This window comes from Schizosaccharomyces cryophilus (genome assembly GCF_000004155.1).
Source record: "Schizosaccharomyces cryophilus OY26 unplaced genomic scaffold supercont4.1, whole genome shotgun sequence".
NCBI lineage: Eukaryota > Fungi > Ascomycota > Schizosaccharomycetes > Schizosaccharomycetales > Schizosaccharomycetaceae > Schizosaccharomyces > Schizosaccharomyces cryophilus.
In genome coordinates this window covers 2,784,296-2,801,564 of record NW_013185624.1, presented here as the reverse complement: position 1 = coordinate 2,801,564, position 17,269 = coordinate 2,784,296, and the positions used below count along the sequence as shown (strand labels likewise).

General features: G+C 37.5%; 5 protein-coding genes across 5 annotated transcripts; 2 read left to right on the top strand and 3 right to left on the bottom strand.

Moving 5' to 3' along the window:
* Positions 1-95: 95 nt before the first annotated feature.
* SPOG_04185 (squalene synthase Erg9) lies at positions 96-1,787 on the top strand. Its single transcript, XM_013166446.1, has one exon. It carries the CDS (start codon positions 224-226, stop codon positions 1,625-1,627), a length of 1,404 nt encoding a protein of 467 aa, XP_013021900.1. The 5' UTR covers positions 96-223; the 3' UTR covers positions 1,628-1,787.
* Positions 1,655-3,707, bottom strand: SPOG_04184 (poly(A) polymerase Pla1). The gene is made up of 3 exons (XM_013166445.1): positions 2,096-3,707; positions 1,955-2,048; positions 1,655-1,913 (listed from the first exon to the last, which is right to left on the bottom strand). The coding sequence occupies exons 1-3, from the start codon at positions 3,643-3,645 to the stop codon at positions 1,881-1,883; spliced, it is 1,677 nt and encodes a 558-aa protein (XP_013021899.1). The 5' UTR covers positions 3,646-3,707; the 3' UTR covers positions 1,655-1,880.
* A 319-nt stretch (positions 3,708-4,026) lies between these two features.
* On the bottom strand, positions 4,027-5,514 carry SPOG_04183 (glutamyl-tRNA amidotransferase alpha subunit; the record flags this gene model as incomplete). The annotated part of the gene is made up of 3 exons (XM_013166444.1): positions 4,027-4,369; positions 4,413-5,232; positions 5,292-5,514. The coding sequence occupies 3 exons, from the start codon at positions 5,512-5,514 to the stop codon at positions 4,027-4,029; spliced, it is 1,386 nt and encodes a 461-aa protein (XP_013021898.1).
* Positions 5,515-5,672: 158 nt separating this feature from the next.
* SPOG_04182 (complexed with Cdc5 protein Cwf11) lies at positions 5,673-9,781 on the bottom strand. The gene has a single exon (XM_013166443.1). The coding sequence runs from the start codon at positions 9,560-9,562 to the stop codon at positions 5,744-5,746; it is 3,819 nt and encodes a 1,272-aa protein (XP_013021897.1). The 5' UTR covers positions 9,563-9,781; the 3' UTR covers positions 5,673-5,743.
* A 151-nt stretch (positions 9,782-9,932) lies between these two features.
* On the top strand, positions 9,933-17,196 carry SPOG_04181 (phosphatidylinositol kinase Tor2). The gene has a single exon (XM_013166442.1). It carries the CDS (start codon positions 10,006-10,008, stop codon positions 17,020-17,022), a length of 7,017 nt encoding a protein of 2,338 aa, XP_013021896.1. The 5' UTR covers positions 9,933-10,005; the 3' UTR covers positions 17,023-17,196.
* Positions 17,197-17,269: the final 73 nt, after the last annotated feature.

Sequence of the window (17,269 nt, the reverse complement as noted above, 5' to 3'; positions counted from 1 at the left end):
CTTATATGAACGAAACGAAATCCATCCAAGATTATTTGTATCGAGTAATATAGGAAGAATTACTTTATATGTATGGGTGATATAATGTAATAAATGCGTGGATGGACAGCCCTGTAAACATTTAGGCGAGGTTACAAGGCTGAGGCACACCTCTTTAGTAGAAATTCTTTTCCACCACAACCAAATAGAAGAGCGGCTTGAGGGAAGTTTATATAGACGAAATATGTTAGGACTATCAGAATTATCAAACCGTATTGAGGAGGTTCGATGTCTTTGTCAATATAAATTATGGTACGATGTGCCAAGCTTCTCTGAAGACGAAGCAGTTCCTCATGACGTTCGTCAATGCTATATCTTTTTAGACAAGACGTCTCGATCATTTGCAGCAGTTGTTAAGACACTTCCCGATCAATTGAGAGAAGCTGTAATGCTGTTTTACCTCGTTCTTCGAGGATTGGACACGATAGAAGACGATATGACATTGCCTTTAAGTAAGAAAGTTCCTTTATTAAAATCATTTTACGAAAAAATCGAAGAAAAAGGATGGAATTTTCAAGAGTCTGGTCCCAATGAAAAAGATCGAGAGCTATTATTGAAATTCGAAATCGTTATTTCCGAATACCTAAAGCTTGAGGAAGGCTTTCGAACCGTTATTCGTGATATTACCAAAGAAATGGGTGAAGGAATGGCTCATTATGTGACCTTGTCTGAAAAGAACGATGGTTTTTCAATTAATACGATACAAGACTATGATCAATACTGTCATTATGTAGCTGGATTAGTGGGTATTGGACTATCTCGTTTATTTGCAGAGTCTAAATTAGAAGATCCAGAGTTTGCTCAAGCGGAAGCAATCTCCAACTCTGTTGGTTTATTCCTGCAAAAGACAAATATAATCCGTGATTATCGTGAAGACTTTGACTCTAACAGACACTTTTGGCCTCGAGAAGTCTGGTCAAAGTATGCCAACAACTTTGGTGAATTTTGTCAACCGGAAAACTCTGAAAAGGCGCTTAGTTGTCTGTCTGAAATGACTGCTAATGCACTAAGTCATGCTACGGATTCTCTCAACTACATTTCTTCTTTACAGAATCAGCAAGTCTTTGATTTTGTTGCCATCCCTCAAGTTATGGCTATTGCTACTCTTTCAACTGTCTTTAGGAACCCTGCAGTGTTTCAAAGAAACGTTAAAATTCGCAAAGGTCAAGCAGTCCAGATTGTACTTCATTCCGTTAACATAAAAAATGTTTGTGACTTGTTCCTGCGCTATACTCGTGAAATTCATTATAAGAATACACCTAAAGATCCCAATTTTTTGAAGATTTCTATTCAGTGTGGAAATATTGAGCAAGCTTGCGAAACAATCTTCCCTCGTAGCTACCGTGAACTTTACGAGAAGGTATTTTCAGAGAAACTTTTCCAAGAAAAGAAGGGAAAAACTAAGGAAGAAGCTGCTAAAGTAGCTATTTCAGATGAAGCCCGTCGACAATACAAGAAAGATATGACTGACCTTGGTATCAGTGTTGGTATTGTTTTGTTGGTTGTATTTACTTGTTTAGCTGCTATCTTTTACGTTCTTGGTATAAGCTTTTCTATTTCAGACTTGAAGAATCTTAAACTCATGTAAGGTTCAAGAATTTAACGAAAAATATGACTATTTTCGAATTTAATTTCAGCTTTTGTTAATCTCAACCTACTATTTCTTTAATAGTGATTGCATATTGTAAATATTAAATCCTAATTTTCATCTTAATTTCTTAGTACGAGAATAAACACTTAAATATGACAAAAACAAAAAAGCTATGAAAAAGACTAAAAAGTATCATTTAAATAAACATTAGCCACATTCTATAGTGTACTAATACCCCATTAGGTTTTTTTTATGCTGTTGAGACTTTTTGACGCTTCATAGTCTGTACATTGTTAGTTTGCTTGCTTCAACGGAATAACTTACCTCGTTATTACTGGCAGCGCCATTAATTGATCTCTTTTTAGAGACTTTAGGTCTTTCTTCCCCTGGTTCAAAAACTTCATCAGGCAAATTGACACTAAAACCGTTAGTAAAGTTGGTACATTATATACTTTGTTCACATACTTTCTAGTATTTTTAATAAAAACGTTCATCAAAGTCTCATCGTATTTATCCCATTTCTTACACAATTCATAAAACTCTTGTGCAGGCCAAGAAATATCAAGCTTTTTTAAAGGTTGTCCCTTTTTTTTCTCTAATTCTAAACCAATGTAAAAAGTAGTAGTATAAACGGGATAAAGCTTTTTATCTTCCTTTTCATCCTCTTTTTCATTTTGTTCACTAGCGTCGGCAGCTATTCTCTCAAGGTCGGCGGAATGCGATGTCACATCCAAAGAAATTCCGCTTGCTAATTGGTTTGCTTCTTCTTCTGACTTACAGTTATGGATTTTATCAAATCCTTTATTAAAGGGATGAGCCAAAGCAATAGCTTCAACCAATTCCAACCTAGTAACAAGGTGACGGAGTTTTGATTCCACCAAACCTGACCATTTTAATTGTCCTTCAGCAGTTTTCGATACTGCAGTGATCATAAGATAATGTTTGTAACGATGGAAAAAATCATGTTTTTGGAATAATGCTGACCAACCTAAGGACCCAACCATAATTTGGTCGGCAATTTCTCCAGCACGTACCATTTCACTAAGAATAATGGCTTGAGTAGAAGGTGTGATGTTATGGGTTGCGCACATTGAAGGGTAGGCAGGCGTGATGATGGGCATTCGGTGTGCTTTATCAGACGGGTACAATTTGGGGTTCCAGATGCGTACCTGGAGAGGACCATCCTCAATTTGTTTTAATAAAATTGGTTGGGGCCAATTCCATTGATGTAGGATACGGAAGAACTTTGCAACAATGACAGAAGACACAGCATTCGGGTATAGCTGACAAATTCTAGCAACCATCATGGCCCATGCGACACCACCAGGGAATCCAATTACATTTGCATAAATGGCACGGCGCTGAGCCCAGAATTTAATAGCTCGTAAAGCATGCTTGAAAACAGAGCGATTAGGAACAAGCTGTAAAATTTGGTCAGTAACACGCGTACCATTTAAACTCAGGATACAGCGCTCTTCAACTCCCTTTAACAAATTGTTATCTGATAACTCTAAGCTCCTTGGTACTTTAGGTACCGAAAGTCGTGAAAAAATTAAGTCAATGCTAATATCGAGGTACTTGAACTTGATAATTGGGACATATGCATCCGGAACAGAAGCTAATTCAGTGACTTCTTCTCGTTCGCGTAGCATAGGCTCTAAATCCTGGAAAAAGTTTTCTCGTGAAACATGCTTAGGCACAACAAGCAAGGTATCAATATCTGAACCGGGACCATAAACACCTAAACGATAACTACCGTAAGTGAAAATTTTACCACCAGCTTCGTTAGCCATTTTTTCATTCATGTGCTTTGCCAAAGATACTTTTTTCACGAATTCAGTAGCAATGCGCTGCAGGTCATCTAAAACTTTAATACGTCTTTCTGACTCTGCAGAAGACTCAAAAAGGTTCTGACGTTTTAATTCATCGATTAATGCGGTATTTAAAGCATTCTCTTGCTCAGTCGCAGGAGCAGTACTAATGGGCGGAGTAATTCCCCACTGCTTAACACTCATTCCTTTCGTTAATTAGAAGAATCCAGGAGTAATGCTTCTTTAAAATTATAAAACTGAAGAAGCTCAGTCCTCCAGTTAATTGTAATGGGGTGTAGTAGTCTGTTAACAGTACGCCGAGAAAGAGTTAACCAGACTTAACGAATTAACGAAATGTGTTTCACGTCGTTAGTAAACAACATTCTTTTCGAGTTTGTACCTTCATTACAGTAGAAGTAGTCATAATCTGTGGATCATTCATTATTATGAAGAGTAATTCATCTAGCAAAAATGCCGAGTTCATGAGGTATACGGATAATATTTTGGAAAACTCATTATAGATAGCGAGGAGACGCCTACTGAATTAGGTAATTTTCTTATTTTTTGTCATAGATTAAGTGCTAATTAACAAAAACATTTAGAAAAAGATAACAAAGCATTATCATCGCCATATTGAGCAATTAGTTGTATTCCCATTGGTAAACCACCATGTACTTGTCCAAAAGGAATGCTTATTGAAGGTAAGCCTGCTAAGTTTGCGGGTACCAACATGCTGTCAGACAAAAAATCATAAGGCTGCTTTGTCCCAATTGGCATACTGGGTTTCAAGAAGGAAGGTGTAACAATGAAATCAATGTCTCCGGAAGGATCATGAGCATGCAAAGAGGGAATCCGAAAACATCCGTTCATTTCTTTTTGTACAGCTCTTCGCAAAATCTGAGCTTTCCTATGGATTCCTGTTTTTTTTCTAGACACAAGTTAGTACTTAGGCGATATCAACAAAAACGTACCCGGTGGAAAGAGAATAAGCTCCGAGCAATAGTCGCTTTTTCACTTCTTCTCCAAAAAAGGCCGATCTAGGATTCATTGACCGTCCTTGGTTTTGGCAATCTGATCCAAAGATGGCATTATTATATCGAGCTAAGTTTGAGGCACCTTCAGCATAAGCCAAAGTAGTATATACACTTAAACCGTACAGGGAGTATGGCAATTGGATTTCTTTGATCTCAAAATTATTTGACTTAAGCAAAGAGATAAATTCATTCCACTTCGATAATACTTCCGTGTCTGTCTCAGTGACGTTCCAATTTGTTGGAATACCTATGACAGTAGGTTTATTAGATACCTTATGCTTTTGGCAATGCGCCTCAATCTTTGAACGCATCTTTGTAGTTAAACACGTTGCGTCTTTCGGATCCGCATGACTCAATAAACCGTATACGGTTATTATACTATCAACATCCTTTGCTATAATCCCCATCGTGTCCATGCTATTGGCAAAAGGCATAGCACCATAACGAGAAATTCTTCCGAAAGAAGGCTTAAAGCCAACGCACCCGACGTAAGCAGCAGGCAATCTCACAGACCCTCCTGTATCCGTACCAATTGACGCATAACAAATATCTGCCGCAACGGATGCTGCACATCCGCCAGAACTCCCACCTACTTGGTATGATTTGTCTTTGATCAATGGGAAGGCTGTTTGACCATGCAATGCATTATTAGTATTAGTACCCATTGCAAACTCATCCATGTTTGTTTTCCCAATGATAATACCTCCATTTTCCTTTAAAGTTCTAACTAGAGTAGCTTCAAAGGGTGAAATATAATCTGAACAACGAAGTTAGTCTCCTTGCTAATTAATCCTGTAAGAAGTTTGAATTGCTTACCATTTAAGATTCTAGAACCGCAACTTGTAGGCCAGTATTTTGTACATATGTTGTCTTTTACTGTCAATATTTTTCCATTTAAAGGGAGATTCGCTGTATTCTTATTAACCAATCCCTTAATTACACTTTTAATTGAGTCAGCAGTATGGAAAGAAGTTAAAGAATTGACCTTAACATCTTTCGCAGCCACTGATATACACTTTTTCACTAAATTTTGAGCCATATACTTTTGAATTTAAATTATCATATAGACGACTCCTAAAATTGTGGCTGGCTATAAAGATAGACTGAACTGCGTATTTAGTGGACGATGTTCGTAAGGCTTCGGCATTGGGTCACCTTTATTGAAATTACTGCTTCTAAAATGAAATACTTTTTTGTAAAAAAGATAAGGAATACTTTATTTTTGAATTGAATTGAACCTAACTCTGGTATAGTAAACATTGTTGATTCTATGAATTCATAATCTGAAGTTTCTTCTTTGTCATTTCAACCACGTAACTTGAAAGATGCATTAAATCTTCAATTTCAAACTTCTCAACGTCGTCTTCAATTTTGTGTGACTTGGGGTATAATTCTCCCGTAGTCAAAAGCAATTTTTCTGGTGTAGCTAATGCTTTATCACGAAGAGGGCCCAAATGGACAGCCTTTTCTAATAGTTCTCTGCAGCAAAGAACATATAATCCATATCGAGAGCAAGATATAGCCTTTGTAAAAGCTCCTAAGGACCATTCCTTTGGAATAGTCTCAGACGAGACTGTTGTGAAAATCATGTATTTTACATGCTCTTTCAAATTTTTTACCGATTTAACGAATAAAGGCAAACCAAATAAGGAGTTGTTCGAACAGCGTACGTTCAAAATTTCTCGCAGTAAAGGTACCTGACTTTCATGGAGAGTACAAATTCCAATTTCATCTGCGGGATAACCGAGCATTCTCATGTATTGGTATATGGCTACTGCATATTCGGCTTCTCCAAGGTTTTGCTTGTTTCCTTTTTTCACTTCATTTTCTTTCGCTCCTTTGAACGGGCCAACATCAATAAATTGGTATTCGTTTACAAATCCTGAATTCCCATATAAGCAAACATTAGTATCAGTTGTATCTACATACTGAAATTGAGTATTGTACTGCCAGTCTATTAGTTCACCGATCGGTTTACGTATATTATACTTCGTTTTCAACTGGTAACAAAAAACCCCAAATTGTCGAAGTTTTTCCGAAAAAGAAGAATTTTGAGTGTCCCAAAGTTTGGAATTCGAGTATGAACTTGTTTTATCATCGCCAATACAAACTAGCCTTTGTAAACCAGATTTGCTTTCATTACAAGTAAGCAATTTAACAATGGTATATTCCGAAATACTTTCAGAATCCAAAACGATAAGATTACTGAATGAAAATCCTTTTTCAGATAATACTGGAAGATGTTTCAATATTTCCTTCCAAGTCGAACCGATGATATTCGCTTGTTGACACAGAGCATAAACTTCACAATCCACTGGACGCTTAAAGAAAGTATAAGGCTGTACGTCACGGATTGTCATAAACAAATGCGTGATTTCAGAATAAAATAACATTGCCTTGTCTATTACCCTAGAAGTATTATCCGGTGCTTCATTTAAGCGCTCTCCAAAAAATGCTTTAAAAGGGAAGATACCCCAAAGTGTTTGATCGTCAGACGCAGAAGCCAATTTGTAAAAGTTATTCCACGCTGGCCTCACAAAAGCATCATAAAAATATAAAGCAGTTTCAGGGTTACTACCATATGCGCCTACCGCATTCATGGATGAAGCAAGGCGATCGACTTCTGTCAATAGATATGGAAGTTTAGAAATCAAGTACTTAATAGTACCATATAAATTATATTCATTGCCATTGCTTTGTCCATTCAAACATAATATACGCCCTTCATCAAAGCAATTAGCCTGTTCCATTATATGGAAAAGTTTATTTAACGAATCCCTCGATTTACATATTACCAGCGATCTTTTATCCTGAAAATTCTTAGTGAGCGTTTCTAGTATTTTGCAAACCAATGTATGCTTTCCAGTTTGAGAAGGCCCATTGACAAGTGTTAAACCGGGCTGCAGAGAATTAAGGATTGCGAAGCATTGTTCATCATTAAAGGATGCTTTTTTCGGAATTGAAGTGTTAGGATACTCATCTACCTTCGTCTCTATTAAGGTCTTTCCCTGTTGATAACGTATTGAGATAGGATCTGCCAAATTATTCAAATTAATAATTGCATCTGTAAATAACTTTTCTAGTTGCATTCTAGAAGAGACTATATCCTTAAAGGTAATATCGTTACTCCCTACATTGGGAAATGTGACAAGATTTGGGGCACCAAACCCAAGAAAACAGTCCACAAGCCATCTTGGAAAATTGCCAGTCTTTTTTAAGAGTAAACGATTCGCTAAAATTTCATTCCAAGTATCTTTGACTGAGGAAGAGATAGTAATCATATAGTTAAAGTCCATTGTCTCCGGAATGAAACCTTCTTTCTCAACTTTATTTGAGTAAAAAAGAGGGTCTAAATATATATTTACGTTCTTAAAATTAATATCCTTTCCTTCTTTTACTTCTGAATCATCGTGTTCCTTAAAAGGCCGACCGAATGCTATTTTCGTGCAGGTTTCAAGGCCTTGGGAAGACCTTTTTTGTTGTTTGAAGTCAGCAATTGAAAGCAAACAAACAAATGAGTTTTCCTGAATTAGAGTAAATATATCTTTCTTTCTTTCAGTGTCCAAATCCACTTTGCAATGGATGTACTGAGGGTATATTTCACCGACAAGCGGAGGTGCAACTTTTTGGACCCGACATCTTTTGATTGATACGATAGTATTGTGGCTTTGGTGTGTAGCGCTCCCTTTTAGTGGACTATGATTGCACATGAAAGAGATTTCAGAGGCAACTTTTTTGCACAAATCATCGTATAATGTACGCATATTTCGTTGAAAGAAGGTAGATATAGAAAGGTTTTGATTTTGATACCCTTGAAAGCGTCGGAAAGGAACTGATAACTCTTGACTCTCTGTCAATATTCGTTCTTGAAAAAATAAGTCATCTAGCGATATATGGATTATATCATCTGTTGAATTAAGGAACAGGTTCTGTTCATGTTTTTCGAAAGTTGAGACAAATAACTCTTTCAAGAATGAGCTAGACAATTTGATAGGATATTTTTGAGGAAAACTTGTTCTTAAATAGCACTTTTGACATAAGCTTTTTAGGTCATCATATGTCAGGCTATTGGTAATCTTCTCTAAATTTTCACGTTTCTGAAACCAACTATGAGGAAAGTATAATAGATTCTGTAAGCGATCCTGATAAAACGTAAATAATGTAGTCTGTAAAGAATGGTATAATTGTTCATCCCGCTGCATTATCTGTTTTTCCGATAGATCAATACCCTTTGCATTGTCATAAGGATACCTGAGAGAAGACCTTAGAGAATCCGTCAAAGACTGGAAAAGGGTTGAAGTATGGTAGAATAAGGATGTATGTGAAAAAACGTCAAAGCAACTATCGGTTATAACCAAGTGACTAAAGCGTCGAGTTGGAAATGCTGAAAGAAAAGTCAAACAAAGCCCGAGCACTGTCAACAAAGGCTTCAAATTTGCTTGCTCAGTATTCTCCTGTAGCAATAGATTAGATTTCATGAGTATTTGATGAAGCCAACCGGAATAGATTGTATGATTTGGATTTTGCTGCAATATTTCTGGTAATTTTTGCTTATAAGACAAATAAGCTTTTCGATAGGCTTTCACAGTGGAAAAAATACGATCTACTTTCTCATGTGACTCCAGAAAATCAAGAATTGAAATGTTGGTTAGAGGGTAAATCAGCTTCTTCACATGTGATACATGCAAGGATTCAACGCACAGGGTAATAAATCTAACCAAGCAAAAGCTATTATGAAGGTTCTCATTATAGGATATACGAATTACATGATCAAAAAGAGCATTGAACTTGGAAGAATCCAAATCTTTCAAAATCGAGGGATTGGAACTTGCTTTATGAGTTATCATTAAACATAATAGCTGTACTTGCACAAGAGGCATATGATCAGTAACTGCAGGCCATAAAAAATTTTCAAAAAACGAGGAATCGTCCAAAACCTTAAGTAAATCTATTGGATTTTTTTCGTTCAAGAGTTCACTGTAAACGTTTTCTAGCATGCCCACATCATAATGTTTTTCATGGTTCTTTCCCCAGGATAAGTTAATGAAGCCCTCAATGCGTTTTCTAGCATGCTTTGACATAACCATTTCTAATTAAAGATTGATCCGTTCACCAGAACCCAGCTTTATCACTTAGTCCTTACTAAGTTTGACGACAACTTATAACCTGCAGGTCAACCTGAGCTTTATTTACAACTAAAGTAAGCTGTCTTTCCTAGGACACTTAATATATGTGAAAGTAACTTTTACACTTTTCGCTAGTGAACAATGAATTGGTAAGGATAATTCATCACCAGCTAAGCTTACTGCCCTCGCACTAGCGAAGCTTAATTTAGCAAATAAGGTAAGCGAATTCCTTAACGCTTAACCAGGATTTCTAGGTCACTGGGAAGAAATAATGCTATAGTGGAAGTGTACTATAGCTACAGTTCAACTTTAGCTTCTTCAACCACCTACCTTTTCAACCAAAAAAAAAAACCAGGAACTGCTTTTCTAGTTAATATAATGAAGCTTTTGTGAGATCACATATAATGCTAGAATTTCCTGGATTGAAAAGCAGATCCGAAGAAACTCGCAATGAAGCAGCCAACGAATTGTTTGATTACGTTGTAGCTTGCTCTCGAGAGTTATCAGGAGAAGCGTTAATTCAATTTAACAATGAAGTAAATAAATATGTATATAAATTGGTCCACAGTAATGACTCAGTTGATCGATTGGCAGGTGTCACTGCCATCAACAGGCTTATTGACATTGAAGCGGAAGATACTACTCGAATCACACGCTTTGCTAATTATCTACGAATAATTCTTCCAGGTAATGATCAGAAGGCTACTGCCTTAGCTGCTAAGGCTTTAGGACGCCTTGCTGTACCTGGTGGTGCTTTAACCTCCGAATTCGTGAACTTTGAAGTGAAGCGAGCTTTGGAATGGCTGCAGGGTGAACGAAATGAAAATAGAAGATATGCAGCAGTTCTTATACTAAAGGAGCTGGCGAAAAACACGTCTACCCTTATTTACACCCATATCGATTCAATATTCGAGTTCCTTTGGCATGGTCTACGTGATCCAAAAGTCTTAATCCGTACTGCGTCTTCAGATGCTCTTAGTGAACTATTGGAAATTGTTCGCCAAAGGGATTCCTTGATACGCTTGCAGTGGTACACTCGAATCCTCGTGGAAGCACAGAGTGGTGTAGTACAGGGATCAAATGAATATATACACGGGAGCCTTCTTGTTTATCGTCAGTTGTTTCTAAAAGCTGGTATGTTTATGCATGAAAGATATCGAGAAGTCTCCAATACCATCTTGCAGTTTAAAGACCATCGGGATGCTTTAATTCGCAAAACTGTCACAGAATTAATTGCTACTATCTCTACTTATAATCCAGAAGATTTTGTCTCTAATTACTTACATATATGCATGCTTCATCTACTAAGCTTGCTAAAAAAAGACCGTGCACGAATGCTCGCTTTCTCGGTATTGGGTAAAGTTGCCGTTGCTATAACTAATAGTATCGTTCCTTATCTGGATCCTATATGTGCTGCAATAAAAGAAAGCTTAACAATACATATCAGAAGTAAGAGCACTTCTGACGCTGCTATTTTCCAGTGTATCAGTTATCTTTCGATCGCCCTAGGCCAGGCGTTCTCAAGTTATGCATATGATTTGTTTGACTTGATTTTTGCCAGTGGTCTTTCAGAAGCTTCGTACGACGCTCTTTCACATTTAGCTCATAACATACCTCCTTTACTTCCAGTCATTCAGGAACGTCTTTTGGACATGCTGAGTATTATTCTAAGTGGAAGGCCATTTATCCCTCCAGGCTGCCCACATCAGCATGTCGTACGTGTATTACAAAATGCTAAGGAAAGCGGACTGAAGGTTGGTCCCTTTACAAATGACGTTTATGTTTTGGCTCTACAAACGTTGGGTGACTTTAACTTTTCAGGATATATTTTGAATGAGTTTGTCAAAGATTATGTCGTTACTTATCTTGAAAACGATGATGCTTCAATACGAAAAGCTGCGGCGATAACTTGCGGCCAATTATTTGCTCATGATCCAATCCTTTCTCAAACTAGTGACCATGCAATTCAAGTTGTTGCCGAGGTTTTGGAGAAGTTATTAACTGTCGGAATATGCGATACTAACCCCGATATCAGATTGACTGTTCTTCTTTCTCTTGATTCTCGTTTTGATAGGCACTTGGCTCAAGTTGACAAGATACGCTTGCTTTTTATTGCTATAAATGATGAAGTTTTTTTAATTAGGGAAGCATCCTTAAAAATCCTTGGACGATTAAATGCCTATAATCCAGCTTATGTTATGCCATATCTTCGTAAATTAATGCTGAAAACCTTGACTGTCCTAGATTATTCCAAAGTTGTAAGAACGAAAGAGGAGAATGCACGACTTATTTGCCTATTAATATCGGCTGCGCCCAAACTTATTGAGTCGCATGTTGGTCCAATTTTACAGATTTTAGTACCAAAAGCTAAGGACTCTAGCCCAGCTGTGGCTGCTAACATCGTTAACTCCTTTGGAGAAATTTGCCAAATTAGTGGTGAAGCTATACTTACTTTTAAAAAAGATTTGATGCCTTTAATCATTGATGCTCTTCAAGATCAAAGCTCCCCAGTAAAGAGAGCAGCATTTCTGAGAACTTTAGGTAATCTTTCAGTTAGCACTGGCTATGTCATAGATCCTTACCTTGAATATCCTTCTTTATTAGATATTTTGGTTGGTATTATAAAAACTGAACAAGATATTTCAATTCGTCGAGAGACAATAAAGCTTATTGGTACTTTAGGAGCACTTGATCCTAACAGACATCAAGTTTTGGAAAAAGGAACTGAAAAGCTTGTTCCTGAGCAAAAGAATATCCCGTCCGATATCTCCTTGCTAATGTCAGGGATTGGGCCTTCATCTGAAGAATATTATCCAACTGTTGTTATCACTGCGTTGATGAGTATTCTTAAAGATCCATCTTTAAGTATCCATCACACGGCAGTCATTCAAGCTGTGATGTATATATTTAAAACTATGGGTCTACGCTGCGCTCCCTTTCTGTCTCAGATTATTCCAGAATTTATCTCTGTTATGAGGACCTCACCATCCAATATCCTTGAATTTTATTTTCAGCAATTGAGTATTTTGGTGTTAATTGTTCGTCAGCATATTAGAACATTCCTCCCGGATCTTTTTAAGTTAATTACTGATTTTTGGAACCCAAACTCGAATTTACAGTTTACTATACTGTCACTGGTTGAGTCGCTAGCTCGTGCAATGCAGGGTGAATTCAAACCTTATCTTCCTCCTCTTTTAGCTATGATGCTTCAGGTATTCGATTCAGATGTATCAGCAGATTCCGCTAGTATGAAAAAGGTATTGCATGCTTTTATTGTTTTCGGTGATACATTAAGTGATTACTTTCATATGCTATTGGGATCTCTTATGCGACTGTATGAGCGACAAGATGTGTTAATGGATGTGCGTGAAAATGTTATGATTACCATCGGTCGTCTTTCAACTGTTATAAATATATCTGATTATGCCTCAAGGATTATTCATCCTATTATGCGAACATTATCTTCCGGTACTCCATCCTTAGTTCGTGTCAGTTTGGATACGTTATGTGCTCTAATTTACCAACTGGAAGTAGATTTCGCTATCTTTATTCCTATGATTAATAAGTGTCTCGCTTCACGTGGGATTAAACATGAGACGTACACTTTACTGGTATCAAAGTTTCTACATGAAGAGTCATTACCAAAAGAATTGAACCCGTATGAGAAATATGACAAGCCCAAACTAGATGTAGTAGCTTCTGCTGCTGATATTACATCAAAAAAGTTACCGGTCAATCAAAAAATCCTTCGGAATGCTTGGGAAGCCTCCCAACGCTCAACGAAAGATGATTGGCAAGAATGGATGAGACGGCTTGCTGTTGCTCTTCTTCGCGAGTCTCCTTCTCATGCATTACGGGCTTGTGCTGCTTTGGCTGCTGCATATCAACCGCTAGCTCGAGAACTTTTTAATGCTAGTTTTGTATCGTGTTGGTCAGAACTTTACGATCATTTTCAAGAAGAACTTGTTCGGTCTATTGAGATTGCTCTGACTTCTCCTCATATATCACCTGAAATCATTCAAATTTTGCTGAACCTGGCTGAATTTATGGAGCACGATGACAAGCCGCTACCAATTGACATTCGCACATTAGGTGCATATGCGGCCAAGTGTCATGCTTTTGCCAAAGCATTGCATTATAAAGAGCTAGAATTTATAGAGGAAGAACTAGTTACAAAGCCGTCTATTGATACTATTGAAGCCCTTATTTCCATTAATAATCAGCTTCAACAGCCAGATGCTGCTATAGGAATTTTGAAGCATGCTCAACAAAACGATAAAATGAACCTTAAAGAAACATGGTATGAGAAGCTTCAAAGATGGGAAGATGCGTTGGCTGCCTACGAAAAACGAGAAGCTTCCGGTGCTGGAAACTTTGAAATAACTATGGGTAAACTCCGTTGTTTGCATGCTTTGGGTGAATGGGATAGGTTATCTCAACTGGCCCAAGAAAATTGGATTCATGCTGGTTATGAGATGAGAAGATATATTGCACCCCTTTCTGTAGCCGCAGCATGGGGGTTAGGTCAATGGGAGCAAATGGACGAATACATCTCCGTGATGAAGTCAGAATCCCCTGATAAGGCTTTTTTCAGCGCTATTGTTGCATTGCACCGGTTGCAATTTGAGGAAGCTTCCGCACATATAACAAGGGCTCGTGACTTATTAGACACAGAACTTACTGCTCTTGTTGCAGAAAGCTACAATCGAGCTTACAGTGTTGCTGTACGTGTTCAAATGCTTTCTGAGTTGGAAGAAATCATTAGCTATAAAAAAGCTGAAAACAACCCAGATGTGCGTGAGGTAATAAAGAAGACTTGGGTTCGCAGATTGAAAGGGTGCCAGAGGAATGTAGATGTGTGGCAACGAATGCTACGCATAAGATCTTTAGTTATTTCTCCTAAAGAAAATATGGAAATGTGGATCAAATATTCCAACCTGTGTCGTAAATCGGGACGAATTGGACTATCTAAAAAGTCGTTAGATTTACTTCTAGAAGATGAAAATCATCTTGAAGACAGTATCCTTTCAAAAAATGCCCATCCATCAATTATATATGCAAAGCTTAAGTTTTTATGGACTGTTGACGATAAAAAGCGGGCACTAAATAGCATGCAAGAGTTTACTGCCCAATTAATATCTGATATAAACATAGATCCTGCATTATTCGCTCAGTCGGCTATGACCGGATCTCAGAAATCTCAGGAGGAAATTCATTATTATTTTCATTTGTTGGCACGCTGTTACCATAAACAAGGTCAATGGCAACAAGAGATTGAATCAAAATGGTCAGAGGATTTATTCACTCGAGTTTTGCAGTCCTACATGTATGCTACACAATTTGACTCAAAATGGTATAAAGCTTGGCACTCTTGGGCATTAGCGAATTTTGATGCTATTAAACATTTAGAACAATCTGAAGATAATATTCCTCTTGGTGCTTACGAGCAATATATAATTCCGGCAATTAAGGGATTTTTCAAATCAATTGCCTTGAGCAAAGGTAACATTCAAGACACATTAAGATTGTTGAGCCTTTGGTTCAAGTATGGAAAAAATGCAAATGTCATTAACACTTTGAATCTTGGTATTTCAACTGTAAACATCGATATCTGGCTTGAAGTTATACCTCAGCTCATTGCAAGGATCCATGCGCCGTCATTAAATGTTAGAAAGTCTGTACATCAGCTACTATCGGATGTTGGTCGAGCACATCCTCAAGCATTGGTTTATCCTTTAACTGTTGCTGCAAAGTCGCAAAGTTCAACGAGACAGAATGCTGCCCTTGCAATCATGGATTCAGTCAGAACACATAGTGCTCGATTAGTTGAGCAGGCTAGATTAGTAAGCCATGAGCTTATCAGAGCTGCTATATTATGGCATGAACAATGGCATGAGGGGCTTGAGGAAGCGTCCCGTTTATATTTTGGTGATCATAATATAGAAGGTATGTTTGCTGTGTTGCGACCTCTTCATGAAATGTTAGAACGCGGTCCTGAAACTTTGAGAGAAATTTCCTTCCAACAGGCTTTTGGACGTGATTTGGTCGAGGCGAGAGATTGCTGTATTCGTTTTGAACAAACTGGTGATATATCTGATTTGAACCAAGCATGGGACTTATATTATCAGGTATTTAAGAAGATCCGTAAACAACTCCCTCAACTGACAACTCTTGATTTGCAATATGTTTCTCCTAAACTTCTGTACGTGCATGACCTTGACCTGGCAGTGCCTGGCACATATGTGAGTGGGAAACCGGTAATAAGAATTGTTAAGTTTTATCCGACTTTTAATGTAATCACTTCTAAGCAACGACCTAGACGTTTGAGTATTAGAGGAAGTGATGGTAAAGATTATCAATATGTCTTAAAAGGACATGAGGACATCCGACAAGATGAAAGGGTAATGCAGCTTTTTGGACTTTGTAACAACCTATTATCCGCTGATCCGGAAACGTTTAAAAGATTACTATCTATTCATCGTTATCCAGTTATTCCTTTGTCCCCCGACTCAGGACTGTTAGGATGGGTCTTAGACAGTGATACATTACACGTACTCATTCGTGATTATCGAGAAAGTAGAAAGATTCTTTTGAATATTGAACACCGTCTTATAATTCAAATGGCTCCTGATTATGACCGACTGACTTTGCTTCAAAAAGTGGAGGTGTTTGAGTATGCTTTAATGAGCACTACGGGTCAAGATTTATACCGTGTTCTATGGTTGAAAAGTCGTAGTTCTGAAGCTTGGCTTAATAGGCGTACGAACTATTCCAGGAGTCTTGCTGTCATGTCTATGGTTGGTTATATATTGGGTTTGGGCGATCGCCATCCTTCTAATTTAATGTTAGATCGTTATACAGGAACTATTATTCATATCGATTTTGGAGATTGCTTCGAAGTTGCTATGCATCGTGAAAAATTCCCTGAGAAAATTCCTTTCCGTCTTACCCGCATGTTGGTCAATGCGATGGAAGTTAGCGGTATAGAGGGAACTTTCCGTATTACCTGCGAGCATGTGATGCGAGTTCTTCGTGACAACAAAGAATCTGTAATGGCCGTTTTAGAAGCCTTTGTTCATGATCCTTTAATCAATTGGAGACTTGCTCCAGCTTACTCACCTACTGTAGATGAGAAACCGCTGATCGACACGCATAATGTCATTCTAGGCGATAACCCTGAAGGCTTCCATCGAAAGCGTTTAGATGAAGAAGGAATAACGCTGGAGGAGCGTCAAAAACCTGAAGTTCTAAATCAGCGTGCTGTTACCGTTTTGAATAGGATCAATAATAAGCTTACAGGTCGAGATTTCAAACCTCAGCATTGCCTGGATGTTCCAAATCAGGTGGAAAAGCTGATTCAACAAGCTACTTCAGTTGAAAATCTATGTTTATGTTACATAGGTTGGTGCAGCTTCTGGTGATTTTTTGTTATGTTTTATTTTCAATACTTCAATACATGTTTATATAATGGGATCGTACTAGTCTTTGTTCATTTTGTGCAAAGCGTCGTCTACATCTTAGAGTCACAATTTTTTCTTAAAAAAAAAAAAAGAAGTAATATAATAAAATATGGTTAAATAAGCTGAACTAGTGAAGGTGTTATCTCGCTTTAGTTTTTGCGATTCATGCAACTAAAGGTAATAAACTCTAGAAAACAAATATTTTATT